At 39.6% G+C, this 13,515-nt stretch overlaps 1 protein-coding gene across 2 annotated transcripts; it reads right to left on the reverse strand.

Moving 5' to 3' along the window:
* Positions 1-8,446: 8,446 nt before the first annotated feature.
* On the reverse strand, positions 8,447-13,373 carry LOC119027380 (transmembrane protein 272-like). Of its 2 annotated transcripts, none has more exons than XM_037112536.1 (5): positions 13,239-13,373; positions 11,335-11,437; positions 11,204-11,254; positions 10,883-11,089; positions 8,447-10,199 (listed from the first exon to the last, which is right to left on the reverse strand). In XM_037112536.1, exons 2-5 carry the CDS (start codon positions 11,396-11,398, stop codon positions 9,991-9,993), a joined length of 531 nt encoding a protein of 176 aa, XP_036968431.1. In that variant the 5' UTR covers positions 11,399-11,437; positions 13,239-13,373; the 3' UTR covers positions 8,447-9,990. The 2 variants fall into 2 exon arrangements, with proteins under 2 accessions (XP_036968431.1, XP_036968432.1); XM_037112537.1 differs by having other exon boundaries at positions 11,335-11,417; positions 13,239-13,312.
* Between the last annotated feature and the right edge of the window lie 142 nt (positions 13,374-13,515).

A 13,515-nucleotide genomic window follows, 5' to 3' on the forward strand; every position in this document is an offset into this window, starting at 1 on the left:
GAAATTGAATGATGACATCGGTAAAAAATGTGATAACACATGTCAGTTGAGGTTGAGCTAACTGCATGCGCAGTGCTGGAGTCAACAGCCCAGCATGTTAAAGCCTGTATGTTCTGTACTCACCAGCTGACGGATTCAGATGATCTTGTAACAGTCGACCGCCCACAGCCTCTGACTGTTTGTGTGCAGCGGTGCGCTGTTATTAAAGTTACTACATAACCCTAGTTCTCTGATAAAGAAAGTAGGCAATTATTTATCTAAGTGAAATGTTTCATCTTATAACATGATAACATGTTATAACATAAAATGCCTCATGTTATACCTTGGAAATATACCCTGAAAATATCTTGTTGTCACATGAAATGTTTTATGATGTAACACTAACTTATCATTTAGTAATGTGAAACATTTTACATGATAGCAAGATAAACAATGTATTGAAAAAAAGTTTCTTGTAACACTAAAGCATTGTTTAGGCCTGTACTGGAGATTAGACGTTATTTAACATGATTTCTAGCTGGATTAATTTTGCAATTACCTTCATGACCCTGCATAATTTTACCTGTTCTTTCTCTGCCCTGTAGGTTATAACTAGTCCAGTCCATTCTACCATTTAAATATGTTGGAATATCAAAAGTGAAACTCTCGCCAAAATGCAACTTAGGCTTCAATTTGTGAATGTATATGAGTCAAACCTTCGTGTAAAAACATAATTAAGATGAAAGAGGCACTTTTAAGATTTACTGTACTTTAATTTTCGGGTCAAACTCATTTTCAGTGGGAGTGCTCAGGGCAAATTAGCGATAGCATTAAAATCGCTATTTTTAAAACAGTAAGAAGGCTTGACACAACATGAAACTTTGCTCGTAGTGTCACCAGGGTCTCTACACATGAACACGAGTGTTGAAAACATTGTTTGTGTACACAGAGTTTACTAAAAAGAGAGTTTTGGACAACTCCAATTTTTCCCAACAGTCCCCTTAAGAACAGCACAATCTCTCAGTGTATGCAGATGATATGATTTTTTATTTTATGGCTTTATCCCAATGATAAAGTCATCATTTTTGGCTGTTGGTACTCAGCCACTGAATTCTTACAGTGCAATGTATTTTTAAATGATATTTGTCCGATGATGTAGCCATTCAGCTCCTCTGATATTTACAGACAGGGCAACACCATCACTTACCAAATACCGACATTAGATTTTACATCACAGCCCTGACTCTGAAATCAAGTAACTTTACATAAATAAATGAAGATATTATGAAGCTAATGTATGATATAATGTAATAGTCAAACATAACACTCTTGTGAAAGGTTATTTTAAGATAAACATGTATGAAATGTATGTAAGACATGCATTAAAACATTGATGATGTCATTAAATCCACCAACAACACAGACTGTGACCTACTGGGTTTCCTTTTCCTTCAAACTGGCACGTCATTAGACTCTTCTTCCTCTTGCACACTGGCACAACGGAGTACAAATACTAGGGCATATGTTACGATGGTGCTCACAATGGCAAACAAGTAGAGGGTCTTGTCACAGTTGCCTTCTTTGAAGTTGCTGAAAGAACGGACGATGACCACATTACCTGGAAAAATAACCAAAAGAATAGTTGGACTTTTTTCAGAAATAATCCTTGAGAAGATCAACAATAGGTCTCATAAAGATCTGTTTAAGTTTCCATTTGTTTCACCCTTGTAAGGTGTTTCTTGTAAAAAGAGGCAGCAGCCAATTCTGTGGAGTGTACAAGGAATGTACGTTACACGCCATCCTCTAACCGTAGCGTCACAGATAATGTCTCTGCCCCAGACTCTCAGTTTCCAGCAAACACAGCTGGGCTGGAATAAAGAACAACACAGCCACCAGTAAGACAGAGGCTGGTTTGACAACAGGAATATAGGACTGATGGGGCTTCCTTGCCAGGTTTTGCTCCTGGAAAACTTGGGGCTGAGTCAGCAGGGACTGTTTACCCATGTTATTATGGATCCCACTTATTTTCCTACTCTGTTTCTGATCGGTTTCATAGAATAATAGTTTTATTTTTTGTTTTTTTTACATTAACCACCAAATCAGAAATAGAATTAGATTTTTTTTAAATTCTGGCAATCATAACAAATGGTTGAGCTCGAATATTAATAAAGGCCAACTTAATATGAAAAATAACTTTAGTACAGTCCATTACCAGCGATGAACCAGAAGAAAAAGAAGACAGAGTTAATGACGCTGCACTCCTTTCTGCAGCAGAGGACCAGGATGCCGCCTCCAAATACCATCAAATAGATGGGGATGAAGGGAATATCTTCACAGTTATTTATGTAGCTACCTCCTGTTTGGATTCAAGGACAAAGAGGAGTATCACTTCACGTGTCCCATACAATCTGAACACATCCATTGAGTACACCTGGCACTTACCAACTCCTGCTTCAGTGATGAGTAGAGTGATGAAAATCACTCCAACACAACCTGTGGTAAAACACACAAAACAAATGTTTTATTTCAGAAATGACAAAACACACCACGTAGTTTTCATTTACGTTTTTGAAAGGATGCATCATGCAGTCATCGGAAATGTATCATTCTCTCTTACAAAGTGTTACTGCTGGACAGCTGCTGCATTGACGTCCATCAACGTCCATCATATTGGTGACAATGGATTTAACCTACGATGAGTCAAACAAAATTGAGACAGAAGAAAATAAGTTTTGGACATTAACAGGCAGAAAACACCCCCTTTCTGCTCTTTTCCAGTCAGCAGGCGAGTACGCCTGAAATGCCAGAGATGACTCTACCTTCTGCGGCAGAATTTACAGACATGGCTGTGCATCAAATCTCCAGCAAAAACTCTATTTCATTAGAAAATGATGACAGAATAGCAAAGAAAAAAAAAACCTGCAATTACAGATGATTTTTCATGCATTTATCCATCAAAAACTCCAACAAACATGAGCTTCTTACGCTGCCTCAGAGCCTACAATATCCAATGAGGGATCATCAAGACATGACCCACGCCAGCTTCCTGATGATTGTTGTGCCATGTGGCCAATGACAAGTCCAGTAAAATATAGTTTACTACAGTTTTGATCTATTTTGGTGTTTTGAATAGGCTGGTTTTTCACCTAAGCAATTGTTTTTGACTATTTTTTATGCGCAACGTTAGTATGAATTTATTTATACTGAAATGCAACTTAAATTTCTATTCATTGTAATATATTTTCTTTACAGCTGCACAGTTACTTTTAGAACAATCAAAATTACACTGTTGTTGAGTACAAACATCAATATAACAGAATTATAATGAATCATTTATTTATTTATTTTTTTAACTTCCTTTACTTGACAATGTAACGCAGTTCACAACAAACCCTTCCCTTACAGGAAAGTACCAAGTAAGAGGCTATGTAACTTCATCATTTCTAATCAATTACTTATTTGTTCATTTTACTTTTATATATGAAAATGCAGCAGTCAAGAATACAAGCCTGCCTGGTATATTCATCACTTAGCATGTTGAATGCTCTCTAACCATGAACGATGACGCAGGTAAAACATTTTGTTAGTTGAGCTTGAGCTAACTGTGTGAATAGTGTAAAAGTCTGTATGTTCTGTACTCACCAGCTGACGGATTCAGATGATTACGTCTCAACAGTCGAACTACAGTTCTCTGATAATGAAAGTAAGCAAAGACTGCAGCCTGCTACATGAGACACTGCTGCAATTCCACCACAGACAGAAAAACAACCGCAACAGTTGAGCAAAGCCAAGAAAGAGAGGAAATGAGAAAGTGGTTGAAATGTCCCTGTCAGAACATCCAGCGTTTAAACCTGTCAGATACTGAAAGATGGCGTTATATGTATGGCAGCCTATGACTGCCGTGCCGAAAAAATAAATTCAGATCAATGACACATTATAACATGAAGTTTGTGTTAAAATGTGTCACGTTTTCACATGGCATAACTTATATTCTTAATAGATATGGGACCATAAAAAATTTCAAAATTTCACGTCATGATTACCCTGCCCAATATTATTCAGCTCTCTCTGTTGTCCTGATAATTATCAAAATATTCTTCTTCTAAACAATTTCACTAAAATTCACTCCAGTCATGATACCATTTGTTTTGCTCGGAAACAGAGTTTTGATGCATCACAGATAGGACACACTCAAATCTTTCAGGTCATGATAACTTATATTGTGAAAATAATAATAATAATTGTAAAAATGTCGCGCTATAATTTGATAACATTTGACTTGAAAACATCTTCTTAACATAAAAACATAAAATGTTTTGTGTTACAACATTAAGTCACCATCTTAAAATGTGAAACGTTTTACAACATAACATGATAAACAGTACGAAAAGAGAAAAGTATTTTGCTGTAACATGATATGATTTTATTCTAAAGATAATGTATTATATATCTTGATATAACTTTTATAACTTTCTCATTTTACAACATGACCTGGCTACCATTTCTTCTCTTTCTGGCATGGCAGCATTAGGCTTCCATACAGTCATATGGTGGGACTTAGATGATCAAATATTTCCTGATGCTATTAATCAACTTAAGAATATGTTGTATTCTATTTAGGTACTGCATGGGTTAGCTACAATAATACAAATTTATACAAAGAACAAAAATGTTATAAACTAATAAACCCTGTAATGATTTGTGATTTGAGGATCTGCTTTCAGTATATTCATTAAAGAAATCTGTTGACAAACCCTCAGTTAAATGTAGACAAGATGTATATTCATATATTCACCATCATTAAATCCACCCACTTCTCTATACATTAATTGTCTTTTAATCACCACCACACAAGCAAAGGCATGAGCAACAAGTGCAGAGAAGGGCGAGGCCTAACAGGATGTAGTTGAAGTTGATGGTCCAGAAGGCAAACAGGTAAAGTGTCTTGTTGCAGTAGTTCTCAGTGCTGACCGTCTTATTGTAGTTGGGTTCATAGATGGAGTAAATCCACACATTACCTAGAGATAAAGAAGATGATAATTACTTTTCACACAAGTTAACCCATTTACAGTACATCACTGTGACACAAGGGCTGAATTCAGCTTGTTAACTTTGTGTGAAGAAAGAACATAAGCATGCACTTGGATTCTTCAATCTCTTTTAGCTCTGCTTTGGTCTCCACCACCTCCAGAGGCTAAATATCTGGTACTTTAATTAGAGGTTCCACTATGTTTACCAGCTGGTTGCTAACCTCGCCATTTGGTGATAGGCAGGTAGTGTACAGAGGGTTTATTAGAGTTGTTTGTCCAGGAACAGCTGTGTTTGGAAATTATGCCAAATTATGATGCATAAGACACTCTTCCCTGAAGGTATGTCACTATGAGTGATAGCATTCACATGGCAAGTTGTCGTTTAATCCAAATATAAAATATAGTATTCATTATTATGATTGAAACTAAAAGAATTGTGTTTTCATTTCCATCAAATGAGCCTTTTACAGAGGGAGCGAGTCCTTATCAACTTATTCCGCCATGTTTCTACAGTGGTCCAGAAGAGACAAACCAAATACTAGCTACAAAGACTACAGCATTTTTAGAATTTTACAGCAGCCGCCGTAGTTTAGGGTGAGATGGGGGGTGTTCAGATGGCTGCAATCTGCAACCCCACCACTAGATGCCACTAAATCATACACACAAGACCTTCAAAATTATTTTCTTAAAGGGCTGTATGTAAAAAATGTAGTTGATAACATTAAAAAAATATCTTAAATTGTCGACACAATGTGAAAAAAATTGCAGTTTTATGATGTCTCTGTATTGTGTTACAGAGACATCTACTGAAGTTAGCATGCTAACCAGCTAGCCATTGCCCATCGTCCCGTTCCCCAACACTCCCCTGGTCAACAAACTCAGCTAACCTGTTGAGGGCAGTTACAATTAGCAGCAGTTTGTAGTTAGTCTAGTGATAAGCTGCCCCCTATTCATTGTTTTGAGTATGATCTTGAAAGGTGGCCGATTCCCTGACACAGTATTGCCTTATAAACTTGTAGTGGCTAACACGTTAGCAGTCAGTTGGTGTCTTTAGGTGTCCAGCAGACATGCTGTTGATGAATTACAGTGAACAGCTGTACAGTTACATGTTTTGGAAAAGGCCTAAAACTAAAACAGTGTGCTAAAAGAGGCTGAAAAGCTGCAAGCAATACCTTTCACTTAGCCAATTTCAGCGATTGCTGATATTGACTTGAGCTTTAACTACCTGTGTTACAGCTTAGAGAGTTTGGCTTACCAGCTATGAACCAGCAGAAGAAGAAGAGCGAGACGATGCCGCTCCAAATCGCGCTGTGATTGCCGAAGTGGCCGTGGCAGGGCAGGATGGAGAGCACGGCCAGCATAATGGAGACAACGCCTGTTACCAACAGGTAGATGGCGACGTAGGGCTGCTTGGGGCAGTCACGCTGGTAAATTGCTCCTGTGGGACAAAGTGCAAGCTCTGTATCACATCATGTCATCTTTTGCATTAAGCATGTCTTTAATTCTGTTGTCTGATATGCCAAAAGTTGCTTTAGTAACACAAATACACCATTAGTGAACGTACAAATCACCTACCTATTGCAAACTCAGCAAAAGGCAAGACAAACAGAATCACCTTGATACACACTGAAGAAAGAGAGACAGAATATTTCACTTTATTTTCATGAGTCAACCTGTAATGGCTCTAGATGACGTTTTATGAGTGCATGACTTTTGCACATTGGTGTTTCTCACCATTTACTGGTCCAGGAAGTGGTCGGATGCATCCGTTACTGCCTGACATCGTCTGTTATAATGAAGCCAACCTACCAAGAGAGAAAGACATGAGAAAATCCAGTCTGCACGCTCAAAAACTGACCCAGGGACGGCATTTCATAAGATGTGCACTTTATTCAAAATATGAAAACATTTCGCCACCAATATACGAACTGTGGCCTACTACCCTGAAAATAACTGTCATTTTGCTTCTTTTAACTGCAAGAATGTTATCAGCAGGTAACAGCACCATAATCTGGTTCATGTAATTTAAAAAATGCAGTAAACTTATGTAATTTATGTTTAATGAAAAAGGCGGTAAATCCTGCACATGCACAAAAAATAAATAATAACCTGTAATAATAATCAGAAAGAACAATTTTACCTTATTCTGTGTAAGAGTTTCTCCTCGGTGAATCTCCTCCGTGATGGGTCGAAGGGAAACTAATTGTGATGATATGTTGAGACATCTGCAGGTTAAAGACAGTTCACAGGGGGTGTGTGGGCTCAGCTTCCTAATGCACCTCCCTTTTTTCTGTTCCCCATCTATTACAATGTTAATGACGTCAAAATAACAGCATTCGCGACTCACTTTCATTTTCAAACACTCTACAACCTGCTTTTAATGTTTGATCCCATCGTCTCTGGTCTTGACTTACAACTTCATTATGACTCAAACAAACTTTTAACATGAGATTTTGTTTCAGTATATAATGTCCTTCCTCAGCAATCCCTGTGAGACTGAAAATATTTTTTAAAAAATCAACTATTTTCTTGTCTCTCAACTCAGATCAGAGGCCTCTCAATTGCAAGACTCAAGACTCAAGATACAGAACCGTTAAGGGCTCAAAGGAGTTTACTTTGGATGATGTTCAAGAGAGCAAACAAAACCAGAGAACCATCAGACAGGCAAAAGCAAACACAAGGCAGATAACGAGAACTAGGGCTGGGTTGAGATTTTGTCTCACAAACTTTTATCTGGCAAAGTCTGTAGGAGGCTGTGTGACTAATGCTGGGCAAGGTGTGCAGGTGGGTGTGGAGATCAGGTGGTGAGAGTTGGTGAGAACCCACTGAGGGCGGATGCTGGACAGGTGTAGAATGAATGAATCGAAATTTTTTATGGGGCACGAGAAGAGGTTAATAAACACAGCCGAGTCTGCTTGCTGCTAAATTTGAGCCAAATCAGATCAAGCTGCACAGCTAATTAAGCTTACAGCAGCTACAGTCAACAGCAGTTAGTGGTTACTTTATCGACGTAAAGCCATCTGTCCACCAGGAAACTGTAAATCACAGATGCATAACTAACTGAGCTAACTAGTTAACAGCAGCTACAGTTAGCCACAGTTAGAGAGGTAAATTACAGCTGAATCAGCTAGCTGCACAGTTAATTGAGCTTCCAGCTGCTAGATAGAGCAGCGGTTAGTGGTAACTTTGGCAACAAGTAAAGCAAGCTGTCCTGAAGGAAACTTCATAAATCATGGCTAACTGAGCAAACTAGCCAATGGCCGTGCAGCTGGAGGACAGGAAAGGAAAATTACAGCCAAACAAGCTACATGTAGCTGCACAGCTAACCAAGCTTATAGCAGCTACACTTAGCAGCAGTTAGCAGTTACTTTAGCAGCAAACAATCTGTCAATCAGCAAACTTCGTAGAGTTGAGTTTCATCAAAATCAGTGACATAGTTGGTGGTTTGTGATTTTTATTTTTGTAGTCTTTCCACAGCTCTCATAATAAATCATGCTCTGTAAGCAAACGTGCACCTTTCCTTCTTTTACATATGTTCAATCAAAACAATTGTTATTTTAAGGTTCCATGATGCTGCTTTCACCCATCTTACTAATGATTATTTGGCAAGAAGAGCTATAAAATAGCTATTTTAGTTTCACATAGTGACCACTTCCACAAATTCCTTTCAATATTAGGTGATAATCATTGTGATGACCTTCCCCTTATTTCTTTCAATATTCGTGTGACTTGAGTGTTCAACGTGAGGTAAAGCATGTCTTGTGGCCAGACAGGAAGTTTCTGAAACAATGCACTCTCAACTGACTGCTGAACACAAAATCACATGTCCTGTTATTAATGGGTTCCCACATGCCGCATTTCCACGCAGTTCCCTCTTCTATTCTTTAGTTGAAAAAAGAGAAATAGAACAAATTCAGATTGCGCATTGATTAAAAATCGTAATATTTAGTATACATTAGTAGCAATGGAGTTCACCCGATACAGTTTGATCTGTAAACCAAGTTCAGTGTTGTAATTAAACAGAAAGTAAACCATGGATAGTGTTGGTAACAAGGCACAGCATCAGAAGTCACAGAATTCTGTTTATATGGGCTTTAAAGACAATAAATCATTGTTTGGTAAAGTGCATGGCTGAAAATGTGTAGTGTGATTGATATATTAGAGTCTTTGGTTTCATAGAGCGCTTTCATGACAAAAAAAATATCAACAAACATGAGCATTTAAGCAACTACGGGGCAAAATCAATCACTTTATGCTGTACATAATTAAGGCTAATTCCTGACTCAACCTGTAAACGTTAGGCGGAATTTACCTTTCAGCATTGAGACGACAGTTACAGACGTGATTTATAACCAGTGCGAAAATCGTATGTAGCAACTGGGACTGTGACGTATTAGTCTTGTGTTGCAAAGTATGAAACGTTAAAAGGGACGGTTCACCCCAATATCTGACCTGTAGTGCCATTTACTGGATAATTGTAGTGTGAGTTTTGGAGGTATCGGCCGTCTAGACGTCTGCCTTCACTCGAATGTAATGGAACTAAATGGCACTGGAGTTGCAGCGTTCAAAGCGGCAAAACAAATACAACTAAAAAAGAAAAAAAAGAAAAATAACATCATGACCCGGTTACTCATGTTTGCAAAGTGATACATTTCGACATGAAACTGCTCATGACAAGGTGTGTGGATTTTCTTGAGTAACCCATTCATGATTTCTGGAAAGGAACTAGCACTATGGAGGAAAAAGCAAAATATGTATTTTTGATTCTGGATTGAAGTGTCCCTTTAATCGGGCAATTACGAGGATTCATTCATCCCTCTAATGTCCTCCCCTTACCCTTAAAAGGTCAGACTAGCGAAGGTAGAACAAGAAGTACAACTTGGGTCTTTGTAAATGTTAAAGGGAAGAAAAGCCTCAGCAGCCAACTCAGGGCGTGGAGCCCCATGAGATGCATCCCACCTCCTCTTTGGCTAGTATGTTTCTAGACATTGTCGTCAGCGTCGGCTCGGCCACACAGGTAGAAGCAGATGAGGACGAGGCAGCTGCCCACCAGGAACACACCTAAGAGGATGTAGACGAGGGTGGTGACCCAGAAGGCAAACAGGTAGAGTGTCCTGTCACAGTACGGATCTATATCTGTTGTTTCCTTGTTGAAGTTCGGCTTGTAAATCGAGTAGATCCACACGTTACCTGGACAGAAAAGACACGAAGGGAAACATCAGATTCACATCTTCACTTTGGCTGACATAAACTAAGATGTCAAGATATTCTAACTATACAGTGTGGTGATTCCCCGCCTGGAGAACATCCAGACAAATGGACGCAATGACTGACATTCCTAAGGAATCTATCGTTTTCAAATGTGTGTTTTGTCCAAAATGATTGTTTTGTTTATATCTGTGTGAATGCTGACAGTTGGTTCCAGTGTCTACCAAGATGGGTATAACAATCAAGTGGTATCTGTGTTTCATCAGCATCAAGGGTCTTTATAGTTAGTAGTAATAAAAATGGCTGATTTTGTTAGCAATGTTAACTAGCTGCTAACTCACCAGTTTATGGGGCACTCAGAGCTTATAACAATGCAGTCCAATTAGGCCTGTTACTAAGAGTGCTCCGATCAGGATTTTTGGGGACGATCACCACCACACTGAGAAAAGTTCATGTTTGATCAGACTGGTGTGAACTGAAGTAACCAGTTTGACTGATGGCCAGATTTCTGTTTGAGGTATCGCAAACCAAACACACACGCCCAGGAAGCGCAAACAATCAGAGAGCACTTTCCACTCGGCCGTGTTGTGATATCAGACGGGCTAAACGTCACAACCCTTGGTCCTGCCTCCCCTCTGCGCGCCCGCTCATCGGTCTGAACTCACCACAAATGAACCAGCAGGAGAGGAAGAGGGATATCAGCGAGTTCCAGGTCGCGCAGAGTCGGTTGAGCGGGTTGGTCGGGCCGTCTTCGGGTTCTTGAGCGCACGGGAGGCAGGAGAGCACCACCAGCACCAGGGCGAAGGTTCCCAGCACGATCAGATAGATGGGGATGAAGTGCTGCCGCGGACAGTCATTCAGATGTATTGCACCTGAGAGGGGGGTGACAATGTTGCCTTGTATCTCACAACATTCAGGTGCAGGAAGTTGCAGACATTTCAAACACGATTAAAATGCCTGCAAATGTGCATCAGTCTCTCACTCACCGATGACGATCTCAGCAATGGGCATGGCACAAAGAACCAGCTTTGAGATCGCTGAGACAAGAAAGAATATATTACGACATGCACCCAATCTGAGCACTTTCAAAAAATTGACAGGGACGCGTGTGACTCACCCAGTGCTGGTGTTGGGAGCTGAGAAGCATTGCGGATTTGTCGAACAAGCCTCGTGTTTGACATCGTGAAAGAGGATTCTAACCTACAGAGAAAGATAGGGAGCTGAGACAGAAGAGTACAATAATGTTGTAAAAGAAAAAAACAAATGTATATGTAAAACAAGTAAAAGAAGCCGGCAGTTTTCATGCAATGTAAATACTTAAACATGTGATGTAAAGAGAATGTTTTTTTTTTTAACGACATTTTCTACATGGAGGTTGGTGTTCGAATGATATTTCCGTCCAAATTAAAGCTGAAACAAATTGTTCCTTAATCAAATTACTCATCACACTACGTGACTTTTTTTAATAAACCATTAACTGTTGGAGTCATTTTTAGAGCAACGATGGCAAAAAAGTACTTCTGTCAAACGCTAGCCTATATTTTATAAACAAAACAATCTATTAATATGGAAATCAATACTGAATTAAACCTTTAAAATATATGAACATGAAAGCATTATATTCATGCCGTTTGTGTCTTAAATTTGTAGCTCAATAGAGTAAAGTATGTTTGATAAAGATTCAACACAGTGCTGAATTTCAGATACATTACAAGCTTGGAATAGAAAGACAATATCCTCTGCTACATCACTTTGTTGTTCTTTTCTTTTCTTTGCTTTTCTTTTAACTGGCCGTCATGAGTTTTGCCCAAAGCAAATTATAGTAGTTAACCCATACATCCATACACTGATGGTGGTGGCTGCCATGCAAGGTGCCGACCAGCACATCAGGGGCACTTTGGGGTTCTTGCCCAAGAACATTTCGACACACAGACCAGGGGAACTGAACCAGCGATAACAAGATGCCGGCTGTACCCCTGAGCCACAGCCTCATATAGACTATAACATGAGAGCAATTCTAAATCTAGGAAAATGGCTTTACCCATTTATAAACAGCCAAAAAGTCAATTTTATAGACTAGCGTTCAGTTTGTAAATGGAGATTGGCAACATTTCCTTTGTAAATTTTGAAGTACGAGCATGTAATTGACTACATTTCCCACAACACAACCAGAAATGGTCTTTTAACCAGAATCCGATTTACCTCCTGATTCCCACTTCTGTCACACTGTACACCTCCCGTTTGTAATGAAGCCTGTTGGCTTAAAAGTCTTCCACCTGAGCGCAGATAACCCTGATGACATCACTACGACATCATCTTTTTCAGAGGGCACGAGTGGGGTTTCCCTTTCTGTTTGCCAGGAAGTCACTTGTGGGTGTCCTACTGTACATTTGAACGTTATAATGCTTCTCCTCTACAAGCTGAATTGAATTCACTCTATATATTCATGAGCCAGTTTATGTTTCACACACACACACACACACACACACACACACACACACACACGATAGTACACTAACTCTGAGGTGAAGTGCCTCTCTGAATAAAAGCAAAGAGGTTTGGCTGCATTCCTAACAAAGCCAGTTCGACCAATAATGCAGGAAGAGCAGCAACCTGTGCGCAGCAGAAAAGGCAGACATGAAGTAATGTCAATTGTTGTGGTTGCATTTTATAAGATTGAAAGTTGAATGACACGATTTATCCTGAATAAAAACTCATGACAGGGGAAAAAGATGGACTTCGGAGCACTTTCAACAGGATAACGTGACGTTTTAAAGAGCAACAGTCACACGCAGGCTGAGACACTTCGGTAAAAGCTGCTAAACAAACGCTGTCAGACCTGAAAAGATAACCTCGCCTTTTTAATTTGAACGTGCTGACTGCTCTCCAACCCCGCCCCGACACACACACACACACACACACACACACACACACACACACACACCTCTCTGGCGCCAAATAAAACCGCGTAAAGTCTCTAAAGTCGTGTAAAAACACTTTTTTTGTCCTCTCAACTCTTACCTGTGGCTGTGGCAGGGTTCACCTCTCCTCTACCTGCTGCCGTGACTCTGCCGCTGCTCACGCTCAGCCGCGCCTTTTAGGTGCACGGGCAACCGCCGCTGCTCCGCAGTGCGCATGCGCAGAGAGAGGCGGTCAGCTGATTGCAAATAACTGACGACAACAACAACAACAACGCTGTACCACAGTGTCGAAACACTCTGGAGCAACACAGAAACTAACTCAGGAAGTGTACAAAATAAAGCACGTTCTCATTATGCAGAATAACAGCCTGTATATT

Source organism: Acanthopagrus latus, chromosome 10, assembly GCF_904848185.1.
Source record: "Acanthopagrus latus isolate v.2019 chromosome 10, fAcaLat1.1, whole genome shotgun sequence".
In the NCBI taxonomy this organism is placed as follows: domain Eukaryota; kingdom Metazoa; phylum Chordata; class Actinopteri; order Spariformes; family Sparidae; genus Acanthopagrus; species Acanthopagrus latus.